The sequence below is a fragment of the Triturus cristatus genome, chromosome 2_1, assembly GCF_964204655.1.
Source record: "Triturus cristatus chromosome 2_1, aTriCri1.1, whole genome shotgun sequence".
Taxonomy (NCBI): domain Eukaryota; kingdom Metazoa; phylum Chordata; class Amphibia; order Caudata; family Salamandridae; genus Triturus; species Triturus cristatus.
The window spans coordinates 131,818,628-131,835,112 of NC_140581.1; the positions used below are offsets into that span (position 1 = coordinate 131,818,628).

General features: G+C 50.5%; 1 protein-coding gene across 8 annotated transcripts in view; it reads right to left on the reverse strand.

Moving 5' to 3' along the window:
• CELF4 (CUGBP Elav-like family member 4) overlaps nucleotides 1–15,019 on the reverse strand; it is a 1,309,605-nt gene extending 1,294,586 nt beyond the window's left edge. For all 8 annotated transcript variants that reach the window (XM_085628957.1, XM_085629010.1, XM_085628985.1 and 5 more), the window contains exon 1: nucleotides 14,649–15,019. In XM_085628957.1, coding sequence (XP_085485083.1) covers nucleotides 14,649–14,901 — 253 coding nt within the window. In that variant the 5' untranslated portion in view covers nucleotides 14,902–15,019. The remainder of the gene's footprint in view (nucleotides 1–14,648) is intronic.
• Between the last annotated feature and the right edge of the window lie 1,466 nt (nucleotides 15,020–16,485).

A 16,485-nucleotide genomic window follows, 5' to 3' on the forward strand; every position in this document is an offset into this window, starting at 1 on the left:
TAGTAGACGTTGAATTGTACATTACAAACGTGCCTTTTCTGTTATTTTTATGCAAATAAAACACACCATGATGTCAGCCCACTTAAATGAGCATTTACACATACAAGCGCGGCCCTCTCCAGGTGCGATGGTCACAGTTCATCAACGTCAAAAGTGTAAATATTGGCTATGCATCCGTCTATTATAGTCTTTCTTTTCCTCCTATATTTAATGGGTTGCTGTAATGTGCTCTCGTAATAACTGCATTATATTTTCCAAATTCTATATGAACCGCTATTTTACGTCTTAACACCATATGATGCGCCTGTCCCTAGACACCAATTTATTACTATTGGCAGCGATTCAGTGAAAGGGCTACGAATGCTCAAGAATATTAATAAAGAGAGGAAAAGTCTGCAGGGAATACCTCTGAGCCTTTAATAAATCGTGGAGCAAAATATGTCACGGGTGTTCCTCGTCGCCATATCGTCATTACTGCATGCTTTACTGCAGTCAACCCCCAGAGGTGCAGTCAGTCTAATGTGGCCTTCAACCAATCAGTGTAGACCTCCCCTGAACCGGAAGCACACACAGACTGTCACGAGACTCTCATGAGCACTAGCAAGTCCTAGAACATTAACCAACCTGCGAAGTCACATGGCTTTCTTTATTGCCTAAAAATACTTTAGAATGTGTACTGATATTGTATCCTTAATCGTGACGAAACGTATCTGTGATGCGCGCGTCCATTGTGCTACATTCTGCTCTGTGCGTGCCGCATACCAGCAGCATGACGCACAGGGCATCTGGAAGGAATCCTGCCTGGACCGTTTTGTGAAGCAAGGAACTTCCCCATTTGAAACTCTAGGGTTGCTCTAGGGGGTCAATATATACTCAATGCACCGTCCATTTGGAACCTACACCTGAAACCATCATAATCAACCTGCACATGTCATGAGCGTCCTTATGTTGCACATTGCTCCCACGCCTGCACCGCTCACACTGCACTGTGTCCCCCGCGCAGAAGGCTGTGTCCTTCCACGCAGGAACCTGCCTCGAACACACACCTCATTCAAAAACTGTCTACCACTGGTTTGGCAGAAGCCGTAAGTTTGTCCCACCCTTTCACATACACTTATTATCTCTTCTTAACTGATCTCTGACGCCTTATGCACATGAACATATCATCTTACCTATGGGGTGAGAGACTGAGTTGTCATTTTGCAGACCCCATGATTACTTTAGGCAAGGCTACACCCAACAGATGCCTAGAACAATGACTCTAATTCTCTGCTGTGGACACGAGCAATCATAATACAGATACAACCATCGACATGTGACATACATTGCAAACATGTGATAATCAAACACAAGAGATGGACGGCGCTGCGGTGAGTAATTGTTCTGTTGGTTCGATGGTTAGTAAGTGTTCCCTAACATATGACAGCATTTTCTCCTGTAATGGTGGAAACTGATTTAAAACGTCCTGTTCTGCAGGCACAGCACGTTCAGGTGGTCATGTTGTAGGTTCTAGTTTGGCTTTTCAAGTTGTTTCTGTTGCATATATGATTTTGCCTGTGGTGGAAATCTTTACAAGCGTCTTACTTACACCTAGAAACCCCCCACCCCGGCTAGCCCACATTTCTGCTCTCTGTGGACATGTTCTAGCTCCTAGAACAACAGCCTCTGGAAATCCTCAAACTCTGCTCATCGGCTTCAGAATTTAGACAGGAACTTTAGAGGAGGGCTCTGAAGTCGCCATGTTGGACAAACCACGCGTCCGTGGTCAGAGCGATAGACAATTCTAAGAGCCCCTGTCTTGTTTGCCCGTTCCACAGCTGCTCCTTGTGTTTGGTGTTTTGTTTTGTGCCCTTATACAGGTCAACTGGACACCAACCACCGTCAGCTCTTCCAAGGCGCTTGGCTTCTGTCTCCAGTGAACTGGGCTATGTGCTATTTACCATAAAGAAACTTGTCAAACGACAGACAACTCTTCTAAGGCCAGTAGAGTAAATCAAATATATGCTGAATAATATCGCGCGTAAGTGACCGTGTCAGTGTGAGGGATTCTGGTCTGGTTCATTGGCAGCGTGTGCCTCAGGTCTGATATTTCCTTTCATGGCGCTTTTCCAGGGTATGTTCTATATAATAAACCACTAATGCCTGAGGAATGAATGAAAAGGTGATACCGCGCACCTTCCAGTAATGTTTTTTACTTAATCTGCGCACCAGCAGATAGAGACGTTAAAAAATGAGTCACCCTTTAGACAGAGAGAAACCAAATACTAGTCAGAATGTTTCTGGATAGAGCCTCCTGGCCAGAGAAATGCCAGTAATAATATACAATAAACTTGGGTACATACTGTAGGGTCAAATTACTAAGGAATTGTGTTGTCCTTGCGTGACGCAAGTCATCACCAGACAACAGAAGTCAGTAACTGGAATTTGCCAAGCCACACAAAGCCACTTTGCCTGACTTAGTATATGCAAAGTAACACAGGATGGCACACAGTGCTGCCATGCATGACTTTGCATTGGGTAGGCATTACATGGGTGGGGCGTGGGCGTTCCAAGTATCCGCCCATGTATTTTGATGCAAACCCTGATTTACAAAGACTCATAAACCTGAGTTTGCGTCAAAATGGTGTGCCTCCCCGACAGCGGCATAGCGAGAAGTATCTTTATTTCTCCTCATTACTTCCTCTTGCCATGTGTGCTCCATTTGGAAGGACTCTTGGGATGAGGAATGCGCCTCAAAGGATTGTTTTTGTGGAAGAAGGCAACCCTTTCTGCAGAACAACAAACCTGCCCGTAATGCAGGCACCGCAGCACCGCGGTGCAAGGGAGCCTGCGTTGGCGCTACACAGCCTCACGTTTGTCAGTGCTGGGAGAGAAGTAAAGAGCGTCATATCTCAATAGATATCGTGCTTGGACCTCTCGCCCATTCACTCAGCGCAGTGCAGCATCTTGCCGTGCTGCACTGTCCTGCATTAATTCTGAGTAAATCGGCCCATCAGTATTTTTATATCTCTTTCTCTTCGCTCTGCATCACTCACCCATCCCTTTTGCTTATCTTTCTTTCTGTTTATTTCTGATCATTTTCTCTCTCTCTCTCTCTCTCTCTCAAACATGCACTCACACACACATCCGAACACAGAAACACACACACACACACACTCCCTCCCTATAACCTTTCCTCTTTTTCTCATTTTCTCTCTATTTCTTTTTTCTTCTCTTTCCCTTTCTCTTTTTCCTCACCTTTCCCTGTCTCTTTCTTTTTCTCTTTTTCTCTTTTCCTCTTTATTTTCTCTCTTTATTTTCTCTCCTTATCTATATAATCCTTTCCTGCTTTCTCTTAGATTGTCACCCTTTCTGTCTCCATTCACTTGGCATCTTAATACTTTTTTGTCTCTGTCCATATCTTTCTGTATCGTTGCCTCTTTATTTTACTATTTTCTCTGTTTTTCTCTCTCTCTCCTCCATTTTCCTCTCACTTTCTTTGCTTATCTCATTATATCCCCCTATCTCGAGGCCATACTTCATATTTTTCTGTGTCTGCCACACCCTCTCTCTTCCTCTCTCCCTCTCTCTCTGGCCCCCTCTCTCTTTCTCTCCCTAAACAAACACACATGCATTACAAATAAACTCTACACTTAGTGAATTTCATTCCATATCGTTCTTATCTATATCTTTACCTTGGGTGTTTGCCTGTAATTTCCATGGCAGCCTGTGCCACGAGCACGCCATGTCTAACTCAAAGGCAATTATCTGCTGTCAGCACCAGCGCTTAATTAGAAAAGGGTCCTGTTGAAATCTGATTGGTTGACAACAGCATTCTGTGTTCACATGCGGGATCTGTCACACAAGCTGTCACTCTCTCAAGAGAAGACGGCGGCGGAGGCTCCACCACGGCACTCAGTGCCTGCCTCGGCCCCAGAAGAATATTTTGCACGGGCACGAAGCCAAGAAGAGACAAACCAACACTACAATGCAATCTCATCCGAGAAAAAAAACATCAATAACACTGAATAAAATATCCAAACCCTAAACATGTTCTCAGTGGTATGTATTAGATTAAGTCTCTAACGGGAACATTTCAGGCTAACTCGCTGCAATATCAGAAATTCGCTGCTAAAGTGGTTGAAAGTCAAGTAATTGCCCTGTGTCGAAAAGTACGGTTCAGTTATCCATAGACTACTTGTGGCCCCATTTAACCTGATTCAAGCCATCTTAGTTTGCCAAGTAGCAGTGCTGAGAGAATGGAAGCCTAGGCCATGAGCCCAAGATCACACAACGCTAGCCAATGGGGATTGGAACCCCTGTCTACTGGTTCTATAGTCGATCGTTACCACCACCAGATCACTTCTTTGACCATCTCAATATTTAATTGCTGACTTGAATTTTAGATTAGATTTTGACCTGGGCCACCTTCCATTGCTGAAACACTTTCACACTTGGCCAAAATCCCAGAAATCATTCCTACTATCTTGCAAGCCATGGGGGCAGTGAAGACTGTCTCCTAAATACCCATCTTCAAGGGGGTAGACATGCCAGGGGTGGGTGCTGTGTCAAAGTATTTTCAGCAATCCGAAATGTTCAAAAGGTTCAAATCTGTATCCAACAATGTCTAGTTACAGACCAGTTGGGGTGCTCGCCAGACGACACCATGGGAGCCCACTGGAGTCAATGCAGTGCCTATGTGCAGGGGTTTTTCTTTTTAAATTCACCCTCATACCTTCCCATCAAACTGTGACGTCTACTCCCACCTCCATTCTAGCAAAGACCCCTGGCTGTGCTAACTTCCTCCATTTTAGTGATCCGTAGAGAACTGCCTCGCTTCTTCAGTCAGTTCCACCCTATACATTAAAATAGTTGTGCCTACTGCATTTAGAGTTAGGGATTTGTACAGCAGAACACCATGCTAATAGAATTAAAATAAGTACTCTTGGGAGTAAAACGGGCTGGAATGGATTTAAATAAAAACAAAAAGGTATTGGGGCATTTGTGATGTTTTATCGCTTGTAACTGGGAGCTGTTTGACACTTAGACGTGATTACTCTGCAGCATGTCAGTTTCTGGTCCTGGACACGAAGTAGTAATGCTCAATTGTGGTTTTGTGGAGGAGAGGCGGTGAGTCGCCTCTCTTGACGTGAATTAAAACACCCAGAAGGCCAGGCAGGTGGACCACTGAAGAACCAGGTCTGGGCACAGCGCAGGAAGCCTGCTTGAGAACACCCAGGAGGCCAGGCAGGTGGACCACTGAAGAACCAGGTCTGGGCACAGCGCAGGAAGCCTGCTTGAGAACACCCAAAAGGCCAGGCAGGTGGACCACTGAAGAACCAGGTCTGGGCACAGCGCAGGAAGCCTGCTTGAGAACACCCAGGAGGCCAGGCAGGTGGACCACTGAAGAACCAGGTCAGGGCACAGTGCAGGAAGCCTGCTAGAGAACACCCAGGAGGCCAGGCAGGTGGACCACTGAAGAACCAGGTCAGGGCACAGTGCAGGAAGCCTGCTAGAGAACACCCAGGAGGCCAGGCAGGTGGACCACTGAAGAACCAGGTCTGGGCACAGCGCAGGAAGCCTGCTTGAAAACACCCAGGAGGCCAGGCAGGTGGACGACTGACGAACCAGGTCTGGGCACAGCGCAGGAAGCCTGCTTGAGAACACCCAGGAGGCCAGGCAGGTGGGCCACTGAAGAACCAGGTCTGGGCACAGCGCAGGAAGCCTGCTTGAGAACACCCAGGAGGCCAGGCAGGTGGACCACTGAAGAACCAGGTCTGGGCACAGCGCAGGAAGCCTGCTTGAAAACACCCAGGAGGCCAGGCAGGTGGACGACTGACGAACCAGGTCTGGGCACAGCGCAGGAAGCCTGCTTGAGAACACCCAGGAGGCCAGGCAGGTGGGCCACTGACGAACCAGGTCTGGGCACAGCGCAGGAAGCCTGCTTGAGAACACCCAGGAGGCCAGGCAGGTGGACCACTGAAGAACCCGATCTGAGCACAGCGCAGGAAGCCTGCTTGAGAACACCCAGGAGTCCAGGCAGGTGCGCCACTGAAGAACCAGATCTGGGCACAGCGCAGGAAGCCTGCTTGAGAAAATCCAGGAGGTCAGGCAGGTGGACCGCTGAAGAACCAGGTCTGGACACAGCGCAGGAAGCCTGCTTGAGGTTCGGGTCTGTGACTTTACAGAGGTTTCTCTAGCCTTCTGAAAGCTTTCCTTCCACCACACCAGGGTGTTGCGCACTCACACCTGCTCTCAGGCGCCATTCGCTGGTGACCCGTGGACATTTTGAAGTGGCCGGGAGTCCGGAGGGGTGAAACGCTTACACACATGAAGAGAAATGTTGTAAGACGTCCAAAATAAAGCAGAGGTTCGCTGCGCTCCTGGACTTGTGAAATGCACTGTGTTCATTGAAAACACATGACAAAAGCCGCATGTAAACCAAGAGCACAGTTGTGCTGCTCTGGGTCACCTTTTATTCGATCAGAAAATGTATGGAAAACACAGCTGAAGAAAGACCTCGGGGCAGCGCCTAGAAGGAGCCGCACTCCTAGAACCAGATCAAGGTGTCCGAGGTGCTGCGTCGCACTCACAACAGCAAGCTCTCTTCAAGAGAACCAGGAAGAAGGAAGCGAGGCCCCGGACTTCTGCTGCTGCACTCCTGGGGTGTGGAAGGCCCTCGCACCCAGGGCTATCAAGCGCCCTGACTCCTCCTCTTCTAGGAACTAAAGACGCTCCTCTTCAAGCAACACCTCCTCCATGCGTAACCCACCTGATGATGCACCTCAGCTGGTGATCCCACTTCACCTCACTCCTCCCCTTGCCCCTCCCCCTCACTCTTGGACTAATCCCATTGCCCCCATCTTTGTACGGCCCGGTACCTTTGTAGCGGGGGTTTCACAACAGAACGGATTCAGGACACAGAGAAGGATATTGAATGTGTAGATGATTGAGGTATTTAAACAAGGAGGCCAAGGCCTCAGGGTGTTGATCCTTAGAAAAGAAAGGAATGTTGAGCTCATTCAGATCTCAGTCTCCTGGGTCCATCATTCCGCTCACTGCATTACAGCCAGAGCGTGAAGCTCTCCGAGCTGTAACCACCCCATGTTCTTCCACCAGAGCCCCGCGCTTCCAGGCACGTCTCACTGAGCCGTGTGATCTTGTACAGAATTCTTCCTGCCCCGATGCGTACTGCTTGTCCATCGTGCCAAACAACATTAGCAGAATTGCTAGGCTGTAGCCTGGTATCTGCGCCTACAAAATCCTTCTGCAGCAGCTAGGCGCTACATCATCTTCTCCTCTTCGTCACCTGCCTGCATTCAGCATCGGCCTGGGTGTGATATCCCACCAGTCTATTGTAAGGACCACACCTGAGCCAGGGGCCGTGCTCCCGTAGGGTGAGGCACCCGAATGCGGGCCTCTAGCTCTGTCTTTGCTCTGACAGTACGCTCTCCATTCAGCCCCATCGAACTTTTAAAACCGATGTTGGCATCAAATCTGGCGGTGACGTAGAAGGTAGATGTATGCACTGCATGTTGCTGTCTGAACTTAGTAAACGATCATTTGTAGTGTACATTTTCAGAAGCACGTGCCTGTTTGACTCACCCAATCCAGGTCAAGGGGTCATCGAGTGAAGGTGACATAGCGTGTCCTCTTTCGCAGTGTGCCATCACCAACAATCACGGTTCTAGGATGCCCCTTTGTTTGATTTCTGCTTAGGGGCGAACACTTTTTCCGCCTCATTCACTAGACGGGCCCTTTAAAGCAATGAGAATAGTGTGAACGCAGTCGTGCACACAGGTGTTCGGGGACTGAAACACTAGTGCATAGTTGGGCCACATGAATCAGGCGGGTTCATTGACTGGTTGTGGCCAAGTGCATTGTGATGTGTGTTGTGCCGGTAACAAGAGGCGCGGGTGTAACACGGAACTGCCAACGTGTCATGGATTGTCACGTGACTGACGTGTCTGTTGTGATACTAAGGATCAGTCCACGTGGACCTGCGTGTGTTCAACGTGGAAGCGAGCAGCTTCACCGCGTGAAACACCCGGGTGTGTTATATGCCCCAGTGCCCAGTCCAAGAGAGAAGAGGGCACCTTTGGTGCCAGCTCAGAGACTTCCACCTGTCCCCCATCCTACACCCTTTTCCTGAAAATGCCAATTTTGGAAAAGGCTGTATTTCTCGTGCATTGAGACTGCGATGAGGCGCCGGCCTGCGCATGCGCGCGCACCAGCACGCAAAGGGCGCTGGAACCTGCTGGGACACGCGTGTTTAGTTAGCATTTAATTGATAAATATTATACTAAACGCCACTTAAAGCGGCCTTGGATGGCTGTGAGGCTAATGCATTGCTCTATTGCTGTCCAGAGAGCAGTAACCCCCCCCCCCCCCGCCTCCCAGTACTTCAGCCAGTAAGCATGCACTGCTCGGCTGCAGCAGCCTAGAGGCGCTCTGTACCTGGGCTGACCGTCTACCCCTGCCTCTGCCATGCCTGCTCCTGCCCAGGAGCACTGGAAGCCGCGCACCAGGCCTGAGGGTGCCAGGTGCCATGGCACGCGGAGGACTGGCCCAGCGCTATCAGAGTTATATGTCAGGCTAGCATGCCACCTTTGGGGAGGGGCATGCATGCAGGCTGCATTACATTGTGATTGGTACAGGGGGGTATCCGCGACACATATGAAGTTTATATGGCAGCAGCCAGTGAATGGCAGAAAGAGTTTGGCATCCCTTGTGCCGGCGTTAAAAGTAGTGGTTAGCGGTGATATGCGGAGGGCGGTTTGTGTGATTGATGGCTTCAGCTTGAGTTGGTTGCAGTCATTAGGAACCCAACCGTCCATGGATGATTCCTTCTGTGTCTTTAGTTTGTCTTTAGTCTACCTGTACGGATTGGGTGCCTCCCTGGGCACCTTAAGTGCCCAACAATTCCACACTTCAAGGTGGAACTCGAGTGACTTCACAAGACTTCACCTTCCAGGGGTCCATCTGCTTTGTCCTAGGCTTGAAGGAGACTTCCTGGGGTTGATCATAGGGTTGAAAATGTACCCGTGCACTGCTCTCAAGGACATATAGATGCCATAATGCTCTGGAGAACCGACGCCCAAGGACTGAGGAGTCATGGTGCGCTCTATAACTGGGTGCGCTATGAAGTCATTTCTAGCAGCAGAAGCACTATACAGAAAAAACAGTTAAAAGGGCTCTTCCCAGGAAACTCAGAATTTTGTGACACATTTGGTGATTCACAGTCCCAACTTTCCAAACCTTCTTCTTACGTAAAGCTGGCCCGGCTTTACTGCTCAACGCCAGGAGCTCCAGCTACTTAGAAGCAATGGGCTTACTTAGAGCGTTCATTCGAGGCACTGGGAGGCACTGTGATTTATCCGAGATCACACTATTTGCACTAGTGGGAAAGGAAGGATCACAACCCTAAATTGAGCACATGTCCTCCCCTGTCCTCTTTACCCAACACGCCAAACCCCCCTCTTTCTTCTTTTGACCTCGTCCACCCTCGCGGCTGCCCACCTTAGGCTGTCACGCGCGTAAACGACTGAGATACGCCTTTGACTACAGCAAATTGTATACAAGGTTAATTACATCACGCGTCAGCGTTTGCCTACGTCACCGTCTAAGAAGCCCCAAAAGGCAGCCATTTTACCGTTGGGGGTGGGCCGTGGTGCGGCATGGAGGCACATGGAAGGGCCTGCTGGTAGACCGAACTCTTCCCAACTCTGCAGCGCGCCTTGCAGGGGAGGAAGCAGCGAGAAGCTTTCCCTAGACCCTTCCCTACATTGAATTGGAAAATGAGCCGCCTCTCCTTTGTGAGTCCGTGGTCTGAGTTTTTTCACCCACTGATACCTAGCAGGCGCGGTGGCTATTACATTAGGTTGTGGACATAGTTGTAATTCTTTTTTCCCCTTATTATGAAGGATGTAACCCTGTTTTCCACCATGTTGCCGATTAAAGAAAGGAGAAAGCCAAACCGACAGGCTCGTTCCCCGAGAGACTTGTCATGCTTCCCGCCAAATAGTAATTAATCACTTGTGGCAAGCAAGTCATTTTTGCAGTTGCCAGGGGCACTTTTTCATGATTAGGATTAGTTAATAAATCAGACAAGTCAGAGAGTGAACCGAGTGGAGTTTAAAGCGCGCTCGGAGCCGCGGAGCTCCCGGTAGCAGCCAGAGGTAGCGCGAGGGGCTTCCGAGGGGAGGCGCCATGCAGAGCTGGCCCGCTGCGCAGCGCACATTACAACCCCCCCCCACCCCCCCCACACACTCACTCGTCTCCACCACTAGTTTGCTGATCTGGTCAAATCGCGGCTTGGTTTCCTCAACGCCAGGCAGCTCAAAATCCACCAAATTTGTATTTTGAGAGCTGAAGCAGGGGGTTAATATATTCCTGAATTTCTGCTGATCTGAGAAGCATTTCACACGTTCTGCCTTTCAATCACCCGTCGCTTGCATTTACCCGGACCTTAATTTTCTGAAAGTTTCACGAACTAGGGCAAAGGTGACCGCTGTGCTCAGCAAAATGCATTTAATGCCCAGCCCTTCTGTCTTTTATGTACTATAAATACAAAAACGACCACAATGTAATGCACTGATCTTCAGTTGGGACTATCCCCCTCCACTGCTCCCGGACAATGAGCCTGTCTTTCTTGTTTCATACTAGTTGAGTGAGGAGGTGTGGACTGGTGGCATGGCAGACTGTAGGCTCAGTAATCCGAGTTTAGAATTACCGAACAATCATTAACCTACCTGTGTGATCCTCGTCAAGTCATTATTGTTACCGACCGACACCTACGTTCTCATAGCTGTGAAAAACCGGGAGTTCCTCTAGTATATGCGGGTCAGTTCATTCACGCGTTCTAGTTGTTCGAATGTATTACACCACCTTGTCTCAGGTTTGGCGCTGCAAAGGCAACGGAACGGCCTTTCGTGTGAGGCGCTAGTCTCTCTAAACCAGTAATGGGCTGGCTTGTTATTGCACCATCCGAAGGCAGCTTATATAACTCGGTTATTTCTAGCCCTGCATGCAGCCTGCACTTAGCAAGTTCACCATCAATACTGAACCACCTGCATGTTTCTGAATAGTTGCTTTATAATATTAGCAATATTGTTTCCTAAATGCATTCTTTTGCGCGGAGTTTTACGCGTGGAATGCTTGTGATCTATACCTTGAATGTTGTTCTCTTTTTAATTTCACCTACTGCCCTTCGAAGCCTTTACACCTTGCACGCGTCTGTGGGGGTATCCGGCGGAGTACATGGCAGAGGGGGAGTCGGCACAATGGCTGTCTTGCACACGTGCAGAAAGCAATGTCGACACCCTACCCAGACCAAAGAATAAATACAATAAAAAATAAATAAATACATTTAAAAAAAACAACACACGCCTTGGTCATAAAGGGAACGAGTAGCACGATAAACCCGCCTCAAAAAAATAAGAGCTCACCACCCTATTCTGTCCTTATCAAAACATGTTCGTGTGGCATCCATAGAGGTCCCGCTCAGTGTGCCCCCCCTCCCCCCCCCCACCAGTAGTAGTGCACGTATGGTTAACGACGAGGAAAGGGAAAGTTCGCTGTGAGAAAGCTCTCTGCGAGGGAACCTCTGAGTGAAACAAGCTCCGTGTGTAGAAAACTGCATGCAGGGACTTCTCTATGAAGACACTCTGTGTAGAAAGTTCTCTGTGAGGGAAGCTCTAAATGAGGGAAGATATATGTGTGAAATCAAGCTCTCAGTTAACCAAAAAAAGCTCAATGTGAGGGAAACCCTTCGTGAAGAAAGCTTTCTGAGTGGAGAGATTTCTGCGAGGAAATCTCTCTCCGAGGAGATCTCTGTGGAAAAAGCTCTAAATGCGATGGAAACTCTCTGTGAGACAAGCTTCCTGGGAAGAAGCGTCTCTTCAATCCCCCTCATGCGCACCGATCCTTTCCGCGGTCTTAATGCCGTTCCCTCTCTATGCCGTCCCCCGCAAGCAACTCCTGCTCCCCTGTAACTCTAGAGACCTTCGGCCCTGTGCTCCCCTTTACTCTCCGCTCGTAAATTTTAGTTATCAACAGATATATCATTTTTCCACCCCACACAGTGCGCGCGGGCGTTTAACACTTGAGGCCCGAAATGTGATTTTGCTGCCGACACTGACTTTCAACGCCATCTATCTCGACAGCCCCCTCCCGCTGACCCTGATTTCCAGGGCCCCAGCTGGACAGTTCCCTCCCTTACCCTGGGTTTCAGAAATACGGTCCTGGCAACCCTCCTCCTGCTAACCCCGCACCACCCCGGCTCAGGCCCTGCTAGATCTGGCTTTCAGGTCTAGGAGCCTGGACAGCTCCAGTTCAGCACCATCGGCTGGACGGCTCCTGTTCCCCGCCTGACCATGGCCTTCAGAACAAGGGGCCTCCACAGTCCCCCTGACTTCAGCACCGCTATCCGGATAGCCCCATATTGATTCTGGCTTTCAGCACAACCGGCCTGTACAGCTCCTTGATGATTGTGGCGGTCAGTCCTTCAGTGATGCGGCTACCCTTCCTGCTGACTCTCACATCAGCACCACTTTCCGGACAGCTCCCTACTGATTCTGGCTTTCAGCACCATTCAACTGGACAGCTCCTACCCGCTAACCCTGACATCAGCACCACTTTCCGGACAGCTCCCTACTGATTCTGGCTTTCAGCACCATGGTCCTGGACAGCTCCCTGCTGAATCTACATTCCAGCACTGCGGGCCTGGACAGCTCCCCTCCAATACCTAGTTTTCAGAACCCGCTTTGCGGACAGCAAGGTTTTCACACACCTCCTCCTTATATAGCACTGAGACGGGGGAAGGGGGAGGGGGAGGTGCGCCTGGCTGGTATTCTCCCACTCACATTGAAGTCTAGCGGCTGTTGTGGGCACAAGTGTCTCCACTGATTCATGCAGACTTGTGCTATCCATGTGGGGGCGGGAATGAGCCCTTCCTACTCACGCGCTACAGAACCAAACACCTACACAAGACATCCTGAAGTCTGGCTGCTACAAAGGTGGCAGCTACCTCCTCCTCCCACACAGGTTTCCAGAATCGACAGTGGCACCGATGCATTCCTTTGTCACACACGAACTTTTGGCACCTATAGTGTGCCAGCTGTCTCTTCTAGCTTCGTCTTTTAGTAACACTAGGCTAACAGCTCCCTGGCCCTGCTGTACAGGACTGTAGGTGTACACCGCTGTCCGCCTCCCCGAGCAGGATCCTGCGGACTGGCCTCTCTCACCATCCTCCTATGGCATTCTCACTTCCCGCGAGAGCAGCTTCCCCTTTCCATCCTACCATTCAGGAGGGAGTACAGTACTGTCCCCCCTCCTCCCCCAGTAGGTATTCAGTATCACTTTATCTCTTTCCACCCTGGCAAGCAGCTGCTACTATCACCCTGGCATTCAGTACCCCTCGAGTGAACAGCTCTTACTTTCACACTGGGTATTCCGCACTACCCAGGCGACTTGCTCCTACTCCCACCCTCGCATTCAGCATCACCCAGGCGAACGGCTGCTATTTCCACCCTCGCATTCAGCACCGGTGACCTGCTGAAATGTACGCCCTGGCATTAAGCACCACAGAGGTGAACAGCTCCCTGCTTCTACGCTGAAAATCAACACCACCCAGACACACAGCTCCCTTCACCCACTCCGACAGTGAGCACACAGCTCCTTACTTCCATCCTGGCATTCCTCACCACCTAGACTGGCTGCTCCTTCCTTCCACAATGGCATGCAGCACCACCCAGGAGAACAGCTCCTACTTCCACCCTAGTGTGCATCACCACTCGGGCGAACAGCTGCTCATTCCACCCTGAAATTCAGAGCCACCCAGGGGAAAAGGTCCTATCTCCACCCATGCATTCAGCATCAGAGAACAGCTGCTATTTCCACCCTGACATTAAGCGCCACTCAGGTGAACAACTCCCTACTTCCACTCTGACAATTAGGACCACACACAGCTCACTACTCCCACACTGCCATTCAGCACCACCCAGGCACTACGCTCCCTACTTCCAGCCTGGCATTCCACACCACTTAGACTGCCAATTTCTTCCTTCCACAATGGCATTTAGCACCACCCAGGAAAACACTTCCTACTTCCACCCTAGCATTCAGCACCACTCAGGCGAACAGCTCCTACTTCCACCCTGGCATTCCACATCAATCGGCAAACAACTCCTACTTTCAGCCTGGCATTCAGTAGCACCCTGGCACACACCTCCCTTCTTTCACCCTGGCATTCAGGGCCAATCGGGTGAACAGCTCCATCCCGCATCCTGCTATCCAGCCCCACTTGGCCGGACAGCTCCCTTGTACGAAGCCTGACATTCAGCACCACGCGAGCGGACAGCTCCCTCTTCCCGACTCACGCTGTCACTCAGAGCACTGAGGTGGACAGCTCCCGCTCCAGATTCACCCCGACTTCCAGCCCCACTCGACTGGACAGCTCCTTAGTAGCGCTTTCCTGCCTCCCACAGCGACAGAGTGCCACTGCTCTCGCCCCACTGACTCTCAGCTCCTTCAGGCTGGACAGCCCAATTGTCCTCCTAGACTTCCTCCGTTGACTCCCCACATCCCGCCCGCACCTCTCGTCCCCAGCCCCGTCTATCGTCCCGGGTCGTCTCCCATGACAAGTTGCATCCGGCGGGGGTTCTCCTCACCTTTGTGCATGCCGGTGAACCTGTCCTTCAGCACGGTCAGCTCGTAGATCTTGCCGAACTCCTCGAAGAGGGGCTTGAGGTCCTTCTCGTCCAGGTTGCGCGGGATCTGCCCGATGAAGAGCTTAATGGCATCGTGGTCCTTCATGGGGATGGTGGAGCCGGGGCTGTGGCTCAGCCCGTTCATGTGCCCGTTGGCGCCGGGGTTGTTGCTCTCGGGCTGCCCGTTCGCTAACGTGGCCATCTTTATATACATAGAGGACGCGGGGTCTGCCTGCTCTGCCTGCACGCTCTGGCTGCCTCTGCCTGCCTCTGCCCGCCGCTCCCGCACACATGCACTCACTGCACGCTCCCGCTCCCTGCTCTGGACGCGATTTTTTTGTTACATTGAACAGACAGGATCTGTGTCCTTTCTGTTTAAACAGGCTGGGTGGGATCATGTGGCTGGCAGGCTGGAGGGGGGGATCCCGGAGGCTTCCTCCAGTCTACAGTTCTGCACATCGCCCTGCCTCCTCTCCGGCCCCCGGACAGACGCAGTGGTATCTCCCAGCAGCCCTGGGCTATAAATATAACCGGGCAGGGAGCCAGTCCACCTCCATTGTGCTAGCAGAGCAGGGGTCTGTGGCGCTGCACAGCAGCAACCATCACCGTTTGACCAAGATGCATTTTATTTTTATTTATTGCTTTACAGATTGTCTTTGTTTCCAATGGGAATCAGGACAGTGAGCTTCGTTTGGGAGAGCCTCCGTGTTCCCCATCACCACCCTCTTGAACACCTTGCCTTTGCTTTCTTTAATGTTTGTTTGAACACCGAGTGTTTTTTAAGGTTGTCCCGTACGCGGGCATTGATTAAAGGAGATGCTTTCTTTCCCCCATTTTCCTTTTGTTTCACAATCCTGCCCTGTGCAGCCGCACATGGACAGTATAACGCCGCCCCTGAGCCCGCCGCTCCGATGCCAGCAGCCTGTCTCTTGCCTCACTTTGTCACCTCTGAAATACAAATGTTGACAACTAACCGCCCGGGCCACAGCAAGCCCGACGCACGGAAAAGCTATCCAAAAACGGCACTGTGAGAGCCACTCCACGCTTTCATAGTGCACACGGCTCTGCAACCCCCCCCCCCCCCTCCACTCCCCAGATTAATAGTATTTTATGTCCAACGGGACCGCCCACATGTTTGTTCCCGGTCTTAGAACAGGGACACGCGTTAAACGTTGCATTAACGTACAGTGTTCTGAGTGGAGCCACGCCGCTCACAGCAGTAAATCCATGTTTCGGTTTGTGGTGACAGGTGATGGCTCCCCCTAGAGTCCGGGCCGCGTCAGTGCCTCAAACCAAGTTATTACCTTTCCTGAATCCACAAAATGTTATTTTGTGTTAGATATGAGCGCAGGAAGAGCAACGCTCGAGTATGTCCAGACGGCGAAAAATGGACATAAAAAACGTTATTGGCTCCCATTGTGGGATCCCACAAGAGCCCTTATTGTTGTAAATAGCAAACAACCTGTCTCGTTATCTCTTTATAGTTTCTTTGCAGCTTTTCGCAAAGGCATCGCTACAATATGGGTTCCCAATAGACCTATTTTAACCCGTTCTTTGAAAAGGTGTATGGCCTGTATATATGCTTATAACTTTGGTGCGGGTTGAGGACTCTTCATAGAACTTTACACACAAAAAAGCTCCTTCCTCAAAAGTTTTGGGGTGATCCCTCAACTGGGGGTAGAGAAAAAAAGGTGGAGGGGGGTCCCAAAACGCATTTTCTCCACACGACTTACTGTAGGATAATTGAACAGTGAAACAGCCAAAACGGCTGAACGAAATGACACCAAATTTGGCAGGA